The 21801-nt window shown below is 41.3% G+C and overlaps 3 protein-coding genes and 2 long non-coding RNA genes across 11 annotated transcripts; 2 read left to right on the top strand and 3 right to left on the bottom strand.

The window, feature by feature from the left end:
- zdhhc16a (zinc finger DHHC-type palmitoyltransferase 16a) lies at positions 1–6064 on the bottom strand. 4 transcript variants are annotated; one of them, XM_052081285.1, is made up of 11 exons: positions 5893–6064; positions 3796–4059; positions 3306–3500; positions 3150–3238; positions 2371–2399; positions 2159–2292; positions 1935–2018; positions 1775–1860; positions 1088–1211; positions 913–983; positions 1–816 (listed from the first exon to the last, which is right to left on the bottom strand). In XM_052081285.1, the coding sequence occupies exons 1-11, from the start codon at positions 5923–5925 to the stop codon at positions 714–716; spliced, it is 1212 nt and encodes a 403-aa protein (XP_051937245.1). In that variant the 5' UTR covers positions 5926–6064; the 3' UTR covers positions 1–713. The 4 variants fall into 4 exon arrangements, with proteins under 4 accessions (XP_051937245.1, XP_051937244.1, XP_051937247.1 ...); XM_052081284.1 differs by having other exon boundaries at positions 2159–2399; XM_052081287.1 differs by lacking the exon at positions 1935–2018.
- A 176-nt stretch (positions 6065–6240) lies between these two features.
- On the top strand, positions 6241–8631 carry mettl18 (methyltransferase like 18). The gene is made up of 2 exons (XM_052081288.1): positions 6241–6472; positions 7651–8631. Exons 1-2 carry the CDS (start codon positions 6371–6373, stop codon positions 8560–8562), a joined length of 1014 nt encoding a protein of 337 aa, XP_051937248.1. The 5' UTR covers positions 6241–6370; the 3' UTR covers positions 8563–8631.
- A 471-nt stretch (positions 8632–9102) lies between these two features.
- Positions 9103–10504, bottom strand: LOC127610830 (uncharacterized). The gene is made up of 2 exons (XR_007965046.1): positions 10371–10504; positions 9103–10052 (listed from the first exon to the last, which is right to left on the bottom strand). It is a non-coding gene; the product is annotated as an uncharacterized LOC127610830 (long non-coding RNA).
- A 179-nt stretch (positions 10505–10683) lies between these two features.
- Positions 10684–21318, top strand: sufu (suppressor of fused homolog (Drosophila)). 4 transcript variants are annotated; one of them, XR_007965045.1, is made up of 13 exons: positions 13300–13448; positions 13768–13902; positions 14672–14808; positions 16365–16507; positions 17223–17308; positions 17572–17644; positions 17986–18142; positions 18218–18314; positions 19010–19144; positions 19422–19560; positions 19931–19999; positions 20081–20327; positions 20405–21318. XR_007965045.1 is itself a non-coding variant. In XM_052081283.1 (12 exons), the coding sequence occupies exons 1-12, from the start codon at positions 10832–10834 to the stop codon at positions 20168–20170; spliced, it is 1284 nt and encodes a 427-aa protein (XP_051937243.1). In that variant the 5' UTR covers positions 10684–10831; the 3' UTR covers positions 20171–21318. The 4 variants fall into 4 exon arrangements, 3 of the variants coding, with proteins under 3 accessions (XP_051937243.1, XP_051937242.1, XP_051937240.1); XM_052081283.1 differs by lacking the exon at positions 13300–13448 and adding an exon at positions 10684–10854 and having other exon boundaries at positions 20081–21318; XM_052081282.1 differs by having other exon boundaries at positions 17989–18142; positions 20081–21318.
- On the bottom strand, positions 14304–17321 carry LOC127610831 (uncharacterized). Its single transcript, XR_007965047.1, has 2 exons — positions 17191–17321; positions 14304–14825 (listed from the first exon to the last, which is right to left on the bottom strand). It is a non-coding gene; the product is annotated as an uncharacterized LOC127610831 (long non-coding RNA).
- Positions 21319–21801: the final 483 nt, after the last annotated feature.

Genomic DNA, 21801 nt, shown 5'->3' with positions numbered 1-21801 from the left:
TGTAGTTATTTAAACAAGATTTATTAATTTAAACAAATAAAAACAATACCGATAAATAAAAACATTTTACTGCGGTGTTTATCTGGCACGTCAAGTACTATATTAGTTCTGGAAGGATATGAGCAGTAAAAATCATTAAATTATTGGCTTCAATTCAATCAAAGTGAATGATAAAATATCATAGTCCATTAGATTCCACAGTGTTTTTGAGGTATCCGAGGTTGTTATCACCCAATTTTCTTTACTTCCACCAGGATCCATCTTGAAGCCAGCCTTAAAATGGGGTACACACATACTGATCAGCCGGGCCGAATTTGAACTGTTTCTGTGTTTGGGGTGATTTTTTTGCTCCCTGGCCTGCTCAGAAAACGGTCGGGGCTGACTGTTGTAAATTTTAAGCAGGTTGAATTTTTGGTAGATCACAATTGTGACATGAAATCGAATTAGTAAGCAACCTGTAGATTGCATTGTCGCAAAAAAACAAATAAGAGCAACTGATTGAGTAGAATGTTTGTATAATGTGTCTCACAAGCCATTCACCACAAAAAACAGTCATCAGATTAGGTAAAAGGTTTCTTCTTCTTTGGATTTTTCAGAAAACTGTATGCCCCAGGGCCTCTGACAGGTCAGTCTTGGTACTATGCAGAAACCTGGTTTGGGAGAGGAAATTGTGTGCGTGTACCCCATTTAATTTAACATAGCATCTTGACAGCTTAAACTAGTATTGGTTCTTTTTTGATAGGGTAGCTGTCCCACGTCAGGCCATCACCGAATGGTAGGTGAGCTGAGGGCAGCAGGACACGCGTGACCCAGTGACTGCAAGTTCACATGCAAACAGAGGTTAGGTCAGGTGGTCACAGACAAATTAAAACAAACAACACAGACAAAAACATCAGGAAAAAAAAACCACACCTTCTCTTCTCCACACCGAGGAAGACTTTCCAGTTATGCAGCTTGCCGTAGTTGAATGGGTTTTTGTACACCTGACGCACAGTGTGAAGAGATAGTTTACACACTAATCGAAAAGGAAAACAGCCCTTAATCCCAGCGAGGATTCATCACAAAAACAATCGTTCAAAACACTCACCTGTCCCATTTTTTTCATTCGACTCTTTTCTTTTGAGTTGGTGTGCCTCTCGATGCTGGTTTCACCACGTGATATGAGAAGTGCGTGCCACGTGGTCAGTATTCCCAAGACCACTGCTACTGTGCTGAAATGATACAACACATTATATCAAACATATTTCTCTGTATGCGGTACCACACACCCCACATTGTGTGGCTGAAGTCAACCGAGCTAATTTTTCCTCTTCTGAGGTTGTCGCAGAATCGTCACTGCTTGATCTGCAGGCTAGTGTGTAGGGGAATTGCATCATGCTAGGACAGTGCTAGGGGTGAGAGGTTACACACTCACTCCTGTTAGCAAGTTGTATTAAAGGCAAATTGTGCAGACTGGCAAGTTATTAGCATCTCATAAAGTGTCATGTAATCATGTGATTACAGCCTTGTTGTGTTGCCGTGCGGAAGCACAGTCGCGGCTTCACTGAGATTTGTTTAAAAACGCTGAATGAATGAAAAAAAATAATCATGCCACAATCAAATAAAATATATATACTGAGAATATATGGGTGTAATGGTTTTATTCATTTTTACAATTGCCTAACAAGCTTGATCAAAATTTCTCTCGGGCTGCATGTTATCTGCGTGCCGTAAATTGTACCACTACAACATCAGCGAGGCTACTTGAACACTTGATCATGAAAAAAGATTTTACCTGGTGAGCACCCACATGTAGATGATGCCCTTATCCATGATCTTTTCTTTCAAAGAGTATGGAGGTGCAGGTGTGGCATAGTCAGTCTTAAAAAAAAATCCAGAATCAGTAAATGAAATGAAAAGAGAAACACTTGTTACTGGGTATGAGAAGTTAGTACCTGGCCAGTGGGGAGAAGCCCTATTAAAGGTCCCATCCCTGTTACGGGAACCCCCGCTTTTTCCATTTCCAAATGCTTAAAACGCTAAAGCAGCAGCCCACGAATACCAAGCCCAGCATTTAAAGACCCCCCCAAGGAGAAAGGCAGTCACAGTAGAAAAGCATTAGGGGACATAATCAGGAGCTCCAAGCAGTTTAACAAGGTGAAACGGCGCATTCATTCACCTCAAGGGCATTGTACGCAGCTAGGAAACGGATTCTGCCGCTCAAGCTGCAGTAGATACAGCCCAACGTCATGAAGACGCAGAAGGAGAAGAAATAACGGTGATTCAAATGACCGACGCAATTATTCAACCAGGCTGAGTGGAAGACACTAAGTATGAAAACGACTCTTGTGCCACTGTGGGAGTTTACACATTGGACGTGAGAAAGGATACGACAGTGATGGTCCATTTTGAGAATACACCTGCACAAGGAAACGAGTGTCACTGTCAGTTATTTCTTTGCTTGATCAAATGAAGGTGGTTAACAACAGTATTTTGATGATATTGGTAATGCACAGATAAAATGAAATATACAAATGGATTTTTGAGTCGAAATACAATTTGCCTGGATTGACTGGTTCAAAATAACATGCATGTGTACCGAATGTGGGAGGAAGCCGAAATTCTGCAGAGTAATTTTTATTTTTTTTGCATGTACAGTATATCATAGTTTAAGAAATATATTGTTGAGAGGAAGAAGACCATGTCAAGCGGGGGTCACAAAAGTGTAGCCCGGCGGCATTTGCGGACTGCATGATGACGTTTTGCAGCGCTTTCGTTCCAGGTTATGCGGCACAACTGCAACTCGCAAATAAATAATGATCTACAAAGTATGCCTACACCCCAAAAACATTGAAGTAGCCACTTGAGAGTGCTTCACTGTTGGTTGAGGTGGGATATGCAAAGTCATTTGGACTTTGGACATTCAATAGGCACACCCACAGCATTTGAGAGTGCAGAAAATTGCTTGTTATTTCATAAAATATTTTATGAACTTGGCATTCCAATTTGGCATGGTTGTTTTTCTTGCAAGTGCATCAAATTTAAAAGACATATTTGTTGTCAATACAAAGGGAATTTAAGGGATTATACTTGAGTCACATCTTAGGTCAAAATTTTTTCCCTATCAAAACAGTAATAATAATTGTATTTCGGGACTTTGCAGAACTCACCTGTTGCAGATACCGCAGTGATGCGCTCTCGCTGGTTTCGGAATGACACATTTTTTGCAGACAGATACAAAGGGAATGTCATTTTTTTCCTGAAAGAAACGCACAACATTGCTTGAGCTAATCCATCATGAGGAATCATTTGTGTGTCAGTCTTACAGCAGGCGGGTGCCCTGGGGCAGTCTTGACGGCCTTGTAGTAATGAAAGACGATCATGACTAGGTTCCAGTGTCCGTAACAAAGGTGCCAGACTAGCCATGCGGTAGGATATGTCCTGAGTGCATTAGGCAAAAGGACGACGTAGGCGACCAGCAAGATGGAGCTGGTCAGTACGACCACCATCCACACAAACACCTTATGAGCAAAAACAAAAGCAACATTTAGGGCGAGAAGCTCTTCGTATTCTACTAGAAATGCAGAGCTTTCTAACTACTGTCCCACCATCAAGACCAACATTTAAATACACGAACGTAGTGTTCATCAAAAAGGAGGCAGCATTCCTACAAAGTAAAAAGCATATTTACTCTTGAAAGCCAATGCCAATGGCAGTTAAATAATGATTTGACTAAAATGTACTTCAAATAAAAGTTACATTCCCCCAAAAATGTGCATTTGCTGGGTCCGATTAAATGAGCATGCACTTACTTACCAAGCCAAACGAGCGTGTAAGATAATCCACAGTCCATAACAAAGGCTCAAACAAAGAGTCAAAAACCACATTTGAATCTGTGAGCGAGTTATAATAAAGCGAGTGCAGTAATAGTTTCAAGTAGGCCTGTATTTTCAACATCCACAGAGGCAGCTGGCATCCTCGTCTCCTGGGACACAGCCGCAACAGCATCCAGCGCAACAGGTGCACGAGAGAGCCCGGACACCACCGCCGCCGCATCCTGCACTTGGAACAACCAGTCACCTGCATCGAACAAACACACACACACGCACACACACAGACACACACACACACACACACACACACACACACAAATCAGTGGAGATGATTAAGGAGATTTACTGCTGCCGTTGGTTTGTTTTGTAGTTTTTGTCCTTGATTTTGTAGATTATAAAAACACAGTCACTATGACTGTGGGGCTGGGGTGTCTGAGATTTCATTTTACATCACTCAACCCTGTGCCATATTTGAGTCCACATCTTTGAGCTCCAAGTAAAGACAAGGATGCACTCTTCTTGCACTATGCTTATGTGGAGAATGTAGGCACTCGTTTGTCTCGACCTGTGAATTGACAGCCCGTTTGCTTAAAACGCTGTCTGTAAACTACAGTTAACAGACACTTTTATGACACCTGCAGCTTTCACAGGTTGGGTTTGAGTTCCACTGAAAAGAGTCTGAAAACCTTGATACCAGTTGAAAAGTGTCTTAAATAAAGTGCCTCACAGACACTAGTGTCAACGCCACTGACAAAGTGGATTTTGAAGACAATGGAAGGTAATCTCCTTAAACCGTGGGAAGCGTCTTTTAAATACTTTGAAAATACTTGTGAAACTGCCAAAACAAACAGACGGACGACGGAGCTGCAATCTGACTAATCATCAACTCCAACTTTGATAGGTTCCAGCATACCTGCGATTCTTGTGAGGATAGTTCAGATAATGGATACATGGCTGGATGTTTGGTAGTTTGTAGGGGTGTGCTGATACATTTTCACATTTTTCACTTCAGGGATGACACCAATATTTCAACCGAAAGTACTGTCTGATACCGATCTCGATTAGATACAGTCTTGATCAATACATCTATACAGAATAGTCAGAAACAGTAGGTATGAGAAAAAAATATCCTTTACTCCAAACATTTGGGTTCCATAATTTCAATTTCAAACATGAGAATGTACTGCACTTGAATAAAATAAATACAAAATAAATTAAAGGACACTGCTGGACAGAAGAGCAGGACCGGCGTTTGGAAAGGACTGCTCGTACTGTTTATAAGTGCTAATATCTAAGGTTTTGAATGGAGACCAATATAATCCGATACACTTTTTTGGCTAATATCGGACTGATATCGATATCAACATTGGATCGGGTAAGCACAAGTATTTTGGTACAACCCCTCTTTTGTCTTTATGTGACATCCTCGTGAGGATAAGCGGCTCACAATCAATGGATGGCTGTACTCAGTGCGGGCATGGTCTCCCTCTAGTGTTATGTGAAAACATCCCTGAAATTTTATTTTCAAACTGTGCATAGTGTTTTTAAATCAATGCAGGCCACTTGCTAAGTGCAGTTAAGTTGTGTTTAACTTCAGCATACAATATTTACAGTATTTTTTTTCAATTTTTTCAGGTGGCACTTGTAAAAAAATAAGCAACATGATAATGGATGGATGACTAAATGAAGCGTGGCTGTGGCGGCGCAAGGTCATTAATGACATAAACAAGTCTGACAAAGACCTAATCATGTTTAGCTGCATTCCAAAGAGGGTGGAGTCGGAGGCTTTGTGGTTTTCTGTGTCAAATTGTCTGCAAGCGGACTTGCTTGATTTACATGATAAAAAATACACGAGTAGTTGTAGAGTTGGATAGTTGCACATCGACAACCGGTTAGGTTTGCTCGTGCCCCATACAGACAATGCATTTTAAAGTCATTTCCATGGGCATTTTGCATCAAACGGACAGCAACCAAACCCCCCTCGATCTGGCCTCTTATAGGTGTCATTCCTGCGCTGACAATTAAATAGGTGCACATCGTAAGTCTCGCGAGCGACACGTTTTTGTGGAGGGGTACTCACTTTTTTATGAATGAAAAACCTGGTGAAATACATCCTCCAATCGACATTTTCAAAAGGGCGACCAAACCCGGATTATTGACATTAAAAAAACAACGGGTTGCCGGATAAAAATCAGCTCGTGTGATAGTTGAGCTGGAGCTTGAGCTGCTGAGCTGGTGCGCATGCGCGAGAGTCTGGCGAAAAGCATCGTGGTCAGTAGAGTCCGGATATCATGCACGGTGACATTATTGCTCCACGTTCAGCACTACTACACGCCTTAAAATTTACAAAAATACAACCACTGTATTATATACAATATCCAAAGAATTGTTTTATAATTTCACACTAGGAGTCTAGATTTGTCTCTTATATCTCAGTGAATTCTGGGAATTGAAGTGCCGCTGCTGGCAAATGTGTGTGCGGCGAGCTCGAAACGTGGCTAGTGGCTACCAACCAGCCAGCTTTCTAAACCAAATCGAGCTTTCTGTTGCGAGTCAATATGTCGTTTTGTTTTAATTTTGACTTAAGTGCAACGACAAACACGGACGACGTCCAGGGGAGAACATCGTCAACTAACAAGATTGACATATTTGCGAAACCTGTAAGTACAAGGCATATGCTATTTTCTAAAGTTGTTCGTGTGATTGACTGGCATCACTACGTATTATAATATGGGTGCTTCCATAATGAATAGTTTGGATTATTACAACAATGAAATATGTGCTAATGCTTGTAATGTCCAACTTGAGTTTCATGGTGGCTGTAGTGGAAGACCGATAGTAAATATGGTGTTTGGACATGTTAAGATAAGATAAGATATCCTTTATTCGTCCCACACTGGGGAAATTTACAGCCTCCAGCAGCAAGAATGTATGTAGAAAGAAGAAAGGAGAAAGAGAAAAAAAAACAACAAACATCTTTCAATTAAATACAATATGAACACAAATGGATAAATCGCAGTACTATTTACAATTTTCCTTCACATCATTTAATTATTATTATTATTATGATTGTTATTTTTTATTCATCAGCCTGACAGCAGTCGGTAGGAACGAGCGTCGGTATCTCTCCTTCTTGCAGCGCGGGTGTAACAGTCTCTGGCTGAAGTTAACTATATCCAAACGAAAATCTTACCGGTAATTTGACAAATTTCGAATACGAGTCAAGATTTCCAGCTGTGCATATTTAGATCAACACATTAAACTTTCATCCACTAGAGCGCGTCCACTTACAGACTGTTAACCTACTACAAAATACGCCCCACTAATAAGGTGAATGTCAGTTATGGCTCGTGATAATTATCAGATACGTAAATAGTTGAGGGGAAGTGAGCTGTTTACTGTTATGGCTGACAAGCATTCTTTAGAAGGGTTCAAAGCCATGATGTGATGGGAAAAAAATCCCAAATTGTTCTGACTGGTTGACAAATCATCAACTCATGACGTGGTGACTTCCCTCGTGTCATTCATTCAATCACATGAACGATAAAATCATAGCACTCATCATTAGTGTAGTGAGCAAGCTTTTCATGAAAAGCTGTCAATGTAAAAATGATTGTCCAAAAATATCATTTATTTAAATTGTGATCATAAAAAATGCGAATCATACGTCATATTTTTCTTAATCAATTGTCTTGAGGGAAGATATGTGAGTTGTAATAATGGAGACACTTTTTGTTTCAACAATTATGCAGGATTGCTGTGTAAAAGAAGCTTTGGTGTATCCAAACTGAATCAATGCATGTTCCTCATTACTGCCTCATTGCTTTGTATTTTTTAGGTAAATGAAAGTGGTTGCCCAGCAGAGGCAGTAAAAGTGGCCAAAGAGCACTTCCCACCATCTGATCCTCTACACTTACTTGATGACGCCATATATGAAACCCTCACCATTGGCACTCTTCCTCCCTTGCACTTTCTCAACGAGACAGTTTTTGAGAAGACCGTCTATGAGAGGGAGGACACGGAGAACATTTTGTGCCGCACGGCCGAGCAGAGGTCTGACCTCATCTCGGGAGTGTATGAGGGCGGATTGAAGGTGTGGGAGTGCACATACGACCTCCTGGAGGTAATCGAGAGGGAAGGCGAAACGTTTGGCGGCAAGGCTGTCTTGGATCTCGGCTGTGGCGCCGGGCTTTTGGGAATTTTGTCTCTGAAGAGAAAAGCCAGGGATGTCCACTTCCAGGACTATAACAGCACAGTCCTTGAGCAGCTCACTGTGTCTAATGTAATTCTCAATTGCCAAGATGATGACAGTGATAATGATGATGATGACAATAAAGGAAAGAGTAAGGGAACGGACAGGGAAGAAGAACGTAAGATAAAACTAAAACGTGACACAAGAGATATTTTCCTGCAAAGGTGTCGGTTCTTCTCTGGTGACTGGCGCACCTTTTGTATTTTGGCCTCGAGTCAAGACCCAGTGTTGAAATATGATATTATCCTGACTTCAGAGACAATCTACAACACGGCTTATTACCCTGCGCTACACGACACCTTTCATAAACTTTTGGCACCGCGTGGGCATGTCTATGTGGCCACCAAGTCCCACTACTTTGGTGTGGGTGGTGGTTTACATCTCTTTGAGACTTTTGTGCAAGAAAGGGGGGTTTTCTCTCTGAATCACCTGTGGGCTAGTGAAGATGGACTTCAGAGACATGTTGTTGTCTTGCGTTTTAAAAAAGAATCACACTAGCTCATGGTGGGCCAAGTGAAAACAGGCCAACCCGTACAAAGATGTCCACAACAAATATGCCTATATTACAAAACTAAAAACACATTTGAAAAATTCCAAGTTGTACTTTTCTTGAATTTGATCTTTTTTTTTTTACTAAAATATTTAAAATAAATGCAGAATACTTTTCACAAGTTTGGGGTCAGAATTTTTGTCAGTGACAATAACATTAAATTAACCAGAAACACAGTCTTGACCAGGGATCACAGACTGGGTGCCCACGGCAACCAGGTAGTGCCCATGGACTACATGAGTAGCCTACGAGCCTGTTCTCAAAAGCTTACCGCCCTGCTTTTAATCTCACAAAGAACTTTGCCTGCCTGTCAGACCGCTATTGGAATTTGAAATAATTAAATATAGAAATATTTGTGGTATATGTGTGTTTCTTTAAAAATAGTGGTGACTATTATTAGTATATGCCATGATTTAAAGTTTGAGTATATTTTTGAAATGGAAAACCTCTGAAGATAGTTTTAAATGGACTGACACGTGAGCCACAAGTCTTACTGTGTATACAACCATGTTTAATAAAAAAATGACTGACATGATTGCTGTTTTTTTTTTAACTGTACCTACTCTATATAGATATGTTCCAGTAAGTGAGGAGCAGTTGAAAGGGGGGCAGTTGCAGGTCAATTTAGATGCGCTGGCAGCAAAGAAAAGGAAATGGGCTCAGTGACCTTTGTGAGTGATTTCCCCCATGTTCAAACAGCAGTATGAAAGCCAGGCTTGTTTCTGAAGTCCAAAACAAAATGTCAATTGCAACTTATCCGGCTGCCCAAGGATGTTGCTTGAAAGAGGATTTGGGCGTCACGGTAGGTCTGTGGTCGGTCTCTGGGGGGTCTCCTGTAAGAGTAAATCTGGAAAAGGATCTCTGCCTTTCGTGATCTGCTCCTTCTGTGGAAAAAAAAAGTCGAATTAAAAAATAAATGAATCCCAAATTTGGGTGTGGTTTGTTTAAAAGCCACAAGATGTGACACATGCTGATACCGGCTACATCCTGGAAAATGCAAATAGATATCCAGGAAATGCAGTGAAGTAACCTGTTGGGGCCTTTTGTTTAGAAATATGTATCAAGACTGGTCTTGTTGATAGACATTCAGAAATGTTTTTTGACTTCATGATCTGCTTATCTGTTGTGTCCGTTTGACACAACACAGTCATAGGAGGAAACAAAAGTGACCCAAACAAGACTAAACAGCCTTTTACCCTAAAACACTTTTTTGGGGGTGGATTCTGTTTAAAAAGGCACTGGCAGGTCATTTCCAAATCCTGTTTTATATTTACTCTAGTCACTGGGGGGGTTCTGAATTCTTGTTTCCTTGTCGCTATCCTATTGAGCAATAATGTTGCTGCTGGAGTTGTGCCATAGCAAAGATTTGCGTAGATGTAACTCAACTTTTCCACAGCTGACGTCATCATCCAGTTGTTCTCTGGACCACAACAGGGACCTGCAAAGATCTATTCTTCATGACTGATTTTTAATACCCCATCCGCCCACACAAGTCGCATATTACGATTAGAACAGTACTAATAAGAGCAGCAACACTAGTTATTCTCAGACACCATTAGTGAACAATTGATTCCTATGACAATCCCCAGACCTGCCCGCCGTCAAAAAAATCGGGAAAAAAAACACACGACCATACAGATAACATTACACAACTATAATGATCTGCTATCATTTCCAGATGATTGTAAATATTTTGCTTTCCAAGTCCGAGTCTCGAGTTTCGGTTTGCACACATTGGATCAGGGTGTGCGCCTACTTCGTCATCGTGGCGTCACAGCCTGACAGCTGTACGCAAACCTGTGGGGGAATTCCTGACTCCAACAGTAGACGCAGCCTTTCCCCTTCTTTACTTTATGAGAATAGAGGTCAGGGCCCGTCAGATGGTTTTCCTCAGAAACTATTATGTGTTGATTCACGGTGTGGGGGCGTGCTGTTGACTCCCACTGTTTCCTCCTTACTGGGAAGTGACTGGTGAGCTTACCAAACAGGGGGAGTGTATGAATAACCGACGTGAGGAGGGCGGGCTGGAGGGAGGTAAACCGGCGAGTGATGTTAAACATGATGGTATTTAAGGTCGGGGCAGGATGTCAAGTCACTACACTGTTCAATGAGCTACGGAGCAGACGGCGGCGACACCTTACGTTGGTGCATTTTTGGAAAGCAGATCCTATTGAGAACTGAAATGTAACATTTCTGACTATCCAAGAGATTGATGGGATGGATGCACTTGACCAAGAGAGGCAAGTATCAAGGGTGAGAACTAATTTGACTCATTTTAAAGAGTCACAGAGAAAAGAGTTCATTTTTACAAAGGTGCTTAACTCACCTAAACTTTATCATCATGACAGCATGGACACCTCGCCATGTCTTCATCAAGGATTTAGGTTGTTGAACCGGTTGTTTGGCACTTTTGCGATAGGAATATTTGTCATTTCCTGGCCAAGCTCAGGTGTGGCCATTCTTCGATTGTAATGCATATCCTCAAAGACATTGTTCTGAATGACTCTTGTCTTATCAGGAACTACACTAGTCACTCTGCAGCCAATCCAGTCAATGAATGAATGAGTTTTGTTTGTGAATATAAAACTTCCTCATAGGATTTTAACTACAGTCTTGAAGCTGGTTTTCCCGAGCGTGAAGTGCTTGTAATTTTTGGGACACATCATCCGGTGACAAGTGCTATCTGTGCTTGCATCAGCTTATCAGGCAGAGACTGTCCTTTCGGTAGTAGTGAACCATTTCCAGGAATAAAGAAGAAAAAAATGCAGTGATATTCAGCAGGCTGCAACGTGACCATAATTTACTTCGACAGGTTTAATTTCACTTTCTTTTCACATTTATCATGAAACGGAGGACATTTAAAAATGATACTTCGGTTGTGTAGTATATTGTAAAAGGCCTGTGATCCAACTTCATGTATCGTTTATTGTCATTTATTTGCCACTTTTGAGGACAGTAAGTCAGGATTTTATCTGCCTCTGTAAAGTATTTATCAGTCAGGTACTTAGTACACATTGCATTGCCAATGCTTTGTCATCTTCAATGAATCTAATGTTTTTTGAGGACCTCATTTTCAAATGTGCTCCACTATGAGAACTGAATTCCATAGATGGTCGCATCTTCAGGTGTCATCTATGGGCTCAGTTCTTTTGGCATGGCACTAACAACGACACAGCAGCAGAGAATGGAAATACATGTCAGAGGTACTGTATATTTCTCGAAATATATGTAATGTAGTCATCTGTTTTATATTGATGTGAAATAAAATTCATCACTTTCCCTGTATTTGACATTTGTTGTGTGAGATTCACAATACTATCACAATATTTACTATATGTACCTGTAGTTCACAAAAGAATGGCATAAAAATAGTAAAACCATTTACCATTTACAAATATAAATGCACACTGAGTACTTTCATTGTTAAACTTGCAGGAGACCCACTGACATTTTTCTAAGCGTACTAACTTGTTCTTACACTAATGTAATGTCAATTCATTTGAAGCAAAAAAGTAAGGAGCATCACAAATTGCAGTCTTTGATTGTCAATGAGCAATGAGAGATCGATCTCTGGTTAAGTAGCGTTTTCAATTCACCATTAACACATGGGGGCATGTGACACTTTCATGCCCATTCCAACAATTAGCTAACCTTATTTACTCGGAATGCCATACGTCTTTGATATCAATAACCCATCACTTAGTTTAATAGCGAAATCTTCAAATTCGCAATTCTCAAATTCAACCTTCCATATGGCAATGTACGGAGCCCCTAAGGGGACATGGAAGTCCTTAGGGGTCCTAGATGTCCTAGCATGTTCTTCATTATCTCACATGTCCCCTTAGGGGCTCCGTAGCAATGTCAAAATGCCATTGGAAAATCATTTCACGAAATATTTTTGCAGTGGCGGCACATTGCAGCTCACGCCCCCACCCCCGGAAATGCTCTGTGAGGCAGGTCATATTGCACATACCAGAAATTGCCATGGCAAACAACTATTCACGCTGTGGACAATTAAATAATTCAACAAACCTAACTTACTGTTTTTGAGTGTGCAAAGAGTACCTCTAAATAACACAGATACAAGCCCAAAATCTCAGAACTGATACGAAAATGTCCTCACTAACTTTATTACAACCAAGAGCACATTTTGGGTAGTGATTAATGTATGGGCTACCAGATGTATACACTCTTCTGAAAGAAATTAACATAGATTTAAATGTATGTTATCAAATCTAATTTACTAATTAAGGATATTGAGATACGCTTTGTGCTAACCACTCGGCAACTGTGTTTCCCATTTAAAGCAACTGCAAAATTCCTACAGGATATAGTAGGCGTTGGACATCAACCTCGGCAGAATTATCTACAGTGAATGCGAAAATATTATGCATATTCGTCGATTTTACTAAATAATAAACTCCAAACTACAAATTCCTTTCATTCGTTCATAGCGACGTCAATCTAAAACGTCACTACGCACTACTGACCAATCGCTCACGTTTTCGGAGAGGATGCTGAACAGGCTGGGCCCCATCTGGGCGAAGCACATATTAAATCCTTAACCCCGCTCGCCCTTTCTAGTGTAGTGGAACGCATGTTATCCGAAGAGCGGTAGTTCGTTTGGAATTGTCTCAGTCACATTGTGGTTTGTAGCTTAATAAGGTTCGTTTCGAGGCCGTGGCATGGATGAAATACGGCCTAACAGCGGTGCCCAGGCGCACGGGCTATCGTCACTGTTTCCCCCAGGATTGCAGGCTATCTACGGGGAATGTCGGCGACTTTATCCCGATCAAGCAAACCCGCTACAAGTTACAGCCATTGTCAAATACTGGTTGGTCAAAACCTAGTCTTTTGTTGTTAATATGTTCAGATCGCTTGAATTGTGCTAAGTGGTTGTGGGTGTAAAAAGTTAGCTTCGGAGCTAACGCAGCAGCTGAACGTTCGTCGTGATTTTATTTCCAATCTTTCCGAACGTACAACTGGTTAGTTTCACGCAAGCCTAACAAGCTGAGCAATAAAAGCATACAATGTTTATTCCATTGTTTGTCCGCGCTCGTTGCATGTCCATATGTGTTGGTTCACGCTGTATGAAAGTGTAAACCCGGGGCAATGCGTGACATCATTCAATGGATCATTGTGTTTTGTTGCAGGTTAGGGGGTCCAGACCCGTTAGACTACATTAGTATGTATCGAAATACGGGGTGTCCAGCTCAGGACGTCCAGGAGCATTGGCACTACGTCAGCTTTGGTCTCAGCGACCTGTATGGAGACAACAGGGTTCACGAGTAAGTAGTAATGGTTGTTTACTAGTTTGGAAGGTCGAGGGTGTATAGCCGACTTGATTGGACCATTTTATTCCATCATTATTTTACATATTTGGGGTATAATTCATCAATGAGATATGATATATCACTATAATGCAGCTTGACTGACTGATGTGCTGACTCGCTTCTTATGTAGAGGAAAGGCGTACATAACTGAGGAAAGCATACGGATGTTAACTGGGAAGGTTGGTCGTGAAAGAGGATGCTAAAGGCGCGTGCGCAGTGAGTGTAAATAGTGCCAATTCGTGCATTGTGCAAAACAACACCCCAATAATGGCACCCATGAATGGACGCTTACGAAGCTACGGCAGCATGGACAGAAGCTACTTTAACATGACCGTGGCATATCTAGATCAATAAAGAAAAAAATAAACTTTACCAGTCAGTAACATCAGAAATGCTGAAGTGTAGGGAGACCACAGTTATACTTTTATGTTTATGTGACATAATATATTTTGATTTCAAACATGTATAAATTCATTACAGGCATTACAAAATGTAAAAGATGAACGTTGTTGTCTGTGTCTAAATACAAATTAAAATACAGCTCCCCGCTCCCCAGTTCTCAACACCTCCTTCCTGGGTGTCCCCTTAATTAGCATGTTCTTCATTATCTCACCACAAGCTGTTAATTTGGATTAGCATTGTGCCTCTGACAAGACTTATGCATATGCGAGGGGTCTAAAAGCACAACTGCTGTTTTATGTCTCACCACATGTGTTTGTGTCAGATTCACAGGAATAGACAAACCCAGCGGCTTTGGCTTCGAGCTCACCTTTCGACTGAAAAGAGAGATGGGGGAGACGGCCCCTCCCACCTGGCCGGCTGAACTCATGCAAGGCTTGGCGCGCTACGTCTTCCAATCGGGTGAGAAGCACAGCACACTGATGGGCCAAACTACAGTCAGTCGTCATTAATAATCATCAGAGGATGAATCTAAAATGAAAAGCTTCTATTTTATGTCCCATGTTGTTCTCAAACTATTATAAGAATTATTCAGTGGAAGGGAATTCTAAAAATGTCAATTTCGGAGAGCATTCTCCGTATTTGATTTGCTTCACTGGCTCAGCTCGGTCGCAATCAGCTAAGTTATTACCTGTAGTGGTCTTTATTTGACAACCCCCCTGTGACCGCCGTTGCCATATCACCATGTTGCCGTTTGCCAAATGTTAAGAATCTACTCTTTGTAATTGTAGTCACTATTTCATCCAAATGTGCATGACTGGAAATGGCTGCTTCAGGTTTCCATAATAGTTGAATCTTTTGAATCATCGATCAACTGACAGTTGACAGATGAATCTAATATTGAAAAAAGTTTGTTGCAGGCAGACATAATTCAATGTAATTATACTGTAATTAAATGTCATGTAATGTGCCTCACAAATCTCACTTGTAAATGTCTCATGGTCTCACTGTACCAGTTTTAATGGCCTTAATCGCTGTAGCACCTCTGATATTTTATTTTGATCAATATTGTCAGTATGGTGGCGTAAATGTCCCTGTTTAGCCTCGGACATGACAACAACCCAAAGAGGTAAATGCTAAAAGGTTTTCTTTTAGTTTGGGTTGTGGTCTAGTCGGCTACTGACAGTTGGTTGTTTGTTATAAATAGTTTTCTTCTATTTTAGTATAATTTTTTTTTTTAGTCGATGGTCTATTTGACAATGGTCTGATATGTTGATTTAATTTCTATGTGCTTTTATGACAATGTTTATTTTGTACTGAGTTGCCAGGTCAGAGAGATTTGATGTTCTTTTAGCAGTTGTAGCTAGGATGATTAATATTTTTTTGTTTGTTTTTGATGTTGCCTTCACCTGTTCTGCTTTGTGGTTACATATGTCCCAAAACAATATACATGTGCATAGTTGGTCCTATAGGCCAGGGTGGGTGACCATCACGTGGCTATTTGGGATGAAGATTTTGTTTGGTGTCCGACTTGTAAGAGTGTTGAATTTGACATTTGAGGTTCCGCTGTGAAATGCGCATACATCATGCCAGAGCCTTTCTAAAAAAACTATAACATTGAAAGGGACAAAGAGACATTTTGATCAATTCTGGAAGAAGCCCGTTCTCTCCAGTCTCATCTCTCAGCCCTCCAGCTGGGATCAATTTGCTCGTGGGTGGGCCTGGCGTCTGAGCTCAGCGAATACTGATCCGCCCCGCCTCCCTACATGTTTACCCCATAACCAAACGAAGCTTTGTGCATTCTACCTCCCAAGCAGATGCAAATGTAAAGTGAGTTTTCTTGCCATGAGGTGTCAACCTTTACTCTGATTGTTCTCTTTGTCCGTTACTGTAGTGCTAACTCTGCTTTGTCGGAATGGGTGTCTTTGAAGTTGGCACACTCGCAGCCCCTCACTGGTGATCTAAATGCAAACTAACACACATGAATGATGAGAATTTATCTTTTCGCGCCCCCACAGAAAACACGTTTTGCAGTGGCGACCACATATCGTGGCACAATCCCCTAGACAACAGCGAGTCTCGCATCCAGCATATGTTGCTCACGGAGGACCCTCAAATGCATCCCATTCAAACTCCTTTTGGCACCGTCAGTTTCCTGCAGGTGGGTAGGAATGTTTCATGGCATAGACAAGAGCTGGGCAATTCATTCAATGTACGTTTTTCAGAGCGATATACAGTATTGTTTATTTATTTGCTTGTATTTTTTTTTGGGCTGCTATAGGTCCAAGCGCATCGCTGCTGATTTGTATTGCTTATACAAACATCGTAGCTGTGAACAGAAAAATGCCAGTCTACAAAAGTACAGCCAGTGATGCAAATTTAGCAATTTAGGGACTCTAAAGAGCGACGAGCTAATAAACCGACATAAGTGGAATTATTTTCATATTGTTTTGCACATGGCATGACAGGAGCCCGTTGAAGATGGGGACAGAATCAATTGGACCCATTTGGTTTTTTTGGGGGGTGGGGATTATGTTTACATACCTTTTTTCACACAGGAAGCACGTACTTTCACATTATGTCTAAGGAAAAAAAATTCTGGAAAGTTAACGCCTGGAAAAAAGCAATTTCTTGTTTATTGGAGAGAAAACCAATTCCAGAAGAGAGAGAAAAAAATATAAAAATAGCATTTTTTTTCTAAAGGACAATGTCTTGTCATTAGTGTTTTCCATAAACTGAAGGTGGGCAATAGATTAAAATCAGATATCACACTATTGCTGTAATAAATCTGAGATTTTAAGAGTGTATCGACCACCCGTTGCATCGATTTATCATCAAGCATACCTCAATCTCACATGTTGTACTGTGGCTGGCAGATTGTGGGCGTTTGTACAGAGGAGCTGCAGGCGGCGCAGCAGTGGAACGGCCAAGGCATCTTGGAATTGATGCGAGGGCTTCGAGTGTGAGTTGAACTCAAAGGCAGCTTAATAGCTATAATTTCCTGAAAAAAAAAATATTTTTCAGTATCTCTCTGGGTCAGTCCGACAGGGGGAATAGTCAAGTCATTTGACACAACTGAACACAAAATAACTACTGCATATTTAAAACAGTAGAAATACATGTTACATTTTCATGTTCTCTTCCTCAAAGTGGAGAAAAACACATTTTTTTAATGTTAAAAATGCAGTCTTGTCGAACTGTTCATGACTGCTGTTGTGTATGTAGAGCTGGCGGTCCCTGGCTGATCACAGACATGAGGAGAGGGGAGACCATCTTTGACATCGATCCACATCTACAAGTAAGGCTGAATTACGTTCTGTCCGCTCACCTAAGGCGACTGAGTAAGGGTTACAAAAAAATTAAGGGTGGGACACATTATTTTTATTGCAGTGTATTTCAAAATTCGAGACATTGATACTGGCACCGTGCAAGATCAAGTTGTCCCTTCTTGAGGAATGGGTATTGTGATGCGTACTTGTTTTTCATAAAAATTGAAATGGCTCCAAATTAGGAAAAGGGTCACCTTCCATTTTTAAACCCTTGTTTGTGACTCGACAAGAGCCCGAAGCGCTGCCTTTTGGTGCCACAGCAGCCCTACAGGCCTAGTGTTGATGATTGCGTCTGTCTTGCTCATCCAAGCAGGAGAGAGTGGACCACGGCATCGAGACGGAAGGCTCCAACTTGAGCGGGGTCAGCGCCAAGTGCGTGTGGGACGACCTGAGTCGACCGCCAGATGACGACGAGGACAGTCGGTCCATTTGCATCGGCTCGCAGCCTCGCAGGCTCTCCGATAAAGGTGCTTCTTTTTGGGGATGTGTTTGCGCTGCATGATGGGAGCATTCCGCGTTGACCATTTGTGCTGCTTTGACAGATACAGAAAAGATCAGGGAGACCTTAAGGAAAGGCCTGGAGTTTAACACCAAGGCACCACTGCCCCCCATCGGCAGCCAGAGACATGACAGACCTCAGTGAGTCCGCACGCACTGGTTGGAATCATTTTTTTCTGTCAGGGGCCATTTTAGTTCTTATCGTCTTGCAAGGGCCGTATTATATTATTTAAAAAATGTAATGCAATGATGGAACAACCGTTCTTACAAAGTCGTTACGAAGTACCTCGAGAGACATAACAAATCTGTCCCTTATAATGGTAGTATGTTAAAACTTTTTTTAAAAAACTTAAAAATTTTGTTGGGATAGGATGCAGGAGGCCCACAAAATTTGCACGTAAAATGCATAGGAGAGGAGGGGTAAACACTTTTGTAACCAAGAAATTCTTCAAAAAGCGCTGATAAATATTCAATATGCATTTCCCCTAAAAATGGGTGACATCGAGCAAAAAACAGAAGTATTTTAAAAAATGTTGGAGAAAAAAAAAGAACAAAAATCGGAAAATGGGAATCCAAGGGTGCCCAAACCACAAGTACGTGTGGGCTCCACTGTATTGCGAGCGTGTCCACGAAACAAAGTCAACTTGCAAGTCAAGGCACGAATATACTGCAGCGCTTCTTCAAAAAAAAAAATGTGTCGAACTGGTTTACTGTCAATCCCGGTTGCACAGAAGCATTTCCGAAACACCAATTGTTTGTGTCACGCAGCAACTTCCTCACTGTGTATTGAAGGACTTCCTCACTTATATTTCCTTTTTTTTCCCCTGTCTTCTCAGAAGTCGAAAGGACAGTTTGGAAAGCGAGACCTCAACCGCCATCGTCCCGCACGAGTTAGTCCGAACACGACAGTTGGAAAGTGTCCATCTGAAATTTAACCAAGAGTCCGGCACACTGCTTCCACTCTGCTTACGGTGCGAGGCATTTTGCATCTTCATATTAGCTTTGTTGCGTTGTGTTTTTACACTTGCACTATTTTATGGCGGATAAGACCATGGGCAAACCTTGGGCAAACCTTATGAATGAGAAAATTGACTAGACGCATTTTATCATTTAACAAATGGTTAGGCAACATGGTTGAAATGTAAGCTTTCAGGGTTACTGGTTCACTTTCCCACGTCTGCACTAATAGAGAGTATGTTCGCACTACTTCCTGAGTTGTATAAGAGACTTTGCTTGAATGTCTCACAGGGGCCGCTTGCTGCATGGCAGACATTTTACTTTCAAAAGTATTAACGGTGACACGGCTATTACGTTTGTGTCTACTGGGGTGGAGGGAGCCTTTGCTACTGAGGAGCATCCATACGCAGCCCACGGCCCTTGGCTTCAGGTACGCACAAAAACGTGTGTGCGTGTGTGTGTGTTGGTTCAAATAGTTGCCATTGGCCATGCAGTAGCTTCCAGAAAAAAAACGTTTGAAGACGAATCACGGCTCAACTGTTTTCTGAAGCCGAGACATGATTGGTCGTCACTTGAGCCCTGAGCAACTGTGATTGCATTCTCAGTTGACAGCAAGTAGCAAAATGGCCGCCCCCTGAGATGGACGAAAACGGGTGGATTTTACTGTTTCAGTCCTATGCCATGAACAGAGTATCAATCAGAGTGCCGTGTGTAGACTAGTGGGGCTGCAGAAAATTTGGAACCAAGCTTTTTGGGTTGACCGCCCCTGTAATGAATGACTATCTGTGTTCCCTGTGTAGATATTGTTGACTGAAGAGTTTGTGGATCAGATGCTTGGGGATTTAAATGATCTTAACACTCATGAGGATGTGAGTAGATCTTCCCAAATTGTATGTTTTTCTGCTCTATTTTTATGTGACTGACTTAACTCTCTTTTCTTCTTCTAATAGACAAAACTACCGAAAGAGTACAGTTGGCCAGAGAAGAAGCTGAAGATCTCCATCCTTCCAGACTGTGTGTTTGATAATCTTCTGCAATGAGCTGGAGATGCTTAATCACTACAACAAACAAACTAAAAACAATGTCAAAACCTGCACATCCACTCGCTCAGAGGACGCAGTGACGTTGAAGTGTCCTCACTAAAGAAACGTGAACTCCAAAAGACTCTCAGTCGATCTGGGCTGCTCAAAGTCTCAGGTCCATATTACACACGTCGCAGTTTAGCCGTGTAGGCGTCACATCACAAGCAATAACTTGTGTTCTATTTATTCCAGTGGCCACAGACAAGACAACAACAACAAAAGTCAGCTACTGATCGCATTTTTAACATGTTTTCTTTCATTTTTGCCTTTGCTGTATGTGTACGTTAAACAAATGCTGGACATTTTTCCTGCTATGATGCCAAAGGTAATGTCGGTCACTCGGTGCTAATACTGGGTGAAGTAAGCCAACATTTCAACTCTCGTCTTTGTTGTATGGCTGACAAATGCTGCAAATACATGCCCCTATACCAAGATTTTGTATAGCAGGAGCGAGGAACCTATCAGGAGCTATTTCATTTTTCATCAAGTTCTTTAAGGGCCACACTAAATGTATGAATTATAAGCATTTCCTCCAAACTTGAATTTGTTGTTAACGTTGCCAGATCAAGCCCAGATATGGCTAGAGGTTCTTTACCCTGGTTACGTGCAGTCATATTTCAGTTTGTAATGTCTCCATTAACTTGGGTTAGGTAATAACTTGTCTGCTTTTGTGTTTTAAGATGGCAATCTCTACAGTGTTATGTCCAGCGGCCACCGTGAATGAAAAGGTTTAGATTTTTGTGTTGTCGTGTGTAGGATCAGTTCGACAATGAGTTGGAGCAAACCTCAAATTGAAAAGGACCACACACACACACAGATAAGTTGGCTCAGTCAACAGTGAGTCTTACTGTGTCATGAGCCGCTTCGATTTGAATCTCGATAACACCAGAATTGAAAGGACACATTTTACGACATTGTCTTTCTTTTCAGACCGCGTGTACTGTTACACCATACTGTATGTCATGATATTATATAGTTGTCTTTTTTAAGTGACTGATACATGTTTATAACATGCTTTTGTTATTTGCCATTTTATTTGAACCAGTTATAATCCCAAGTGCATTAAAGAGTAGCTATTTACACAAATAAAGCTGGAACACTGATAAGTGAGTATCAGTCGATTTCTTTCCTGATAAAGGTACACCGATCATTGAAGCACTATTTGGGTTTGATTTATGTACCGGTACTGTATATCCGTACTTGCCATGATATTAGTCATGAACGTTTTCTAACTGGGCAAAATGATGATGTTTATCATTTTAGACTTGTAATTTTTGTTGCAGCAGTGGCTTGCAAGTCTGCCTCACAGTGTTAAAGTCCAGAGTTTGTATTTCAGCCTTGCATGTTCTTCCCACACTTTAAATTGTCCCTTGGTGTGTGTGAGCCCGAATGGTTGTTCGTCTATGCGTGCCCCCATGTCAAATCTTCAATGTTATTATTCAAGCTAAGAAGAGATGGATAGAACAACAGACAGACATTACCCTCTGTGGGAAGTAATTTGTCACAGCTGCACTACTCAAAATCACAAGAATAAAAGTGCAAATAGCAAAGAAAAAAACAAATCCATATACCTGTATATGTAGAGAGAG

Source organism: Hippocampus zosterae, chromosome 11 (assembly GCF_025434085.1).
Source record: "Hippocampus zosterae strain Florida chromosome 11, ASM2543408v3, whole genome shotgun sequence".
Taxonomy (NCBI): domain Eukaryota; kingdom Metazoa; phylum Chordata; class Actinopteri; order Syngnathiformes; family Syngnathidae; genus Hippocampus; species Hippocampus zosterae.
Note: the sequence above shows the minus strand (reverse complement) of the source record. Positions and strands in the feature narration are given on the sequence as shown.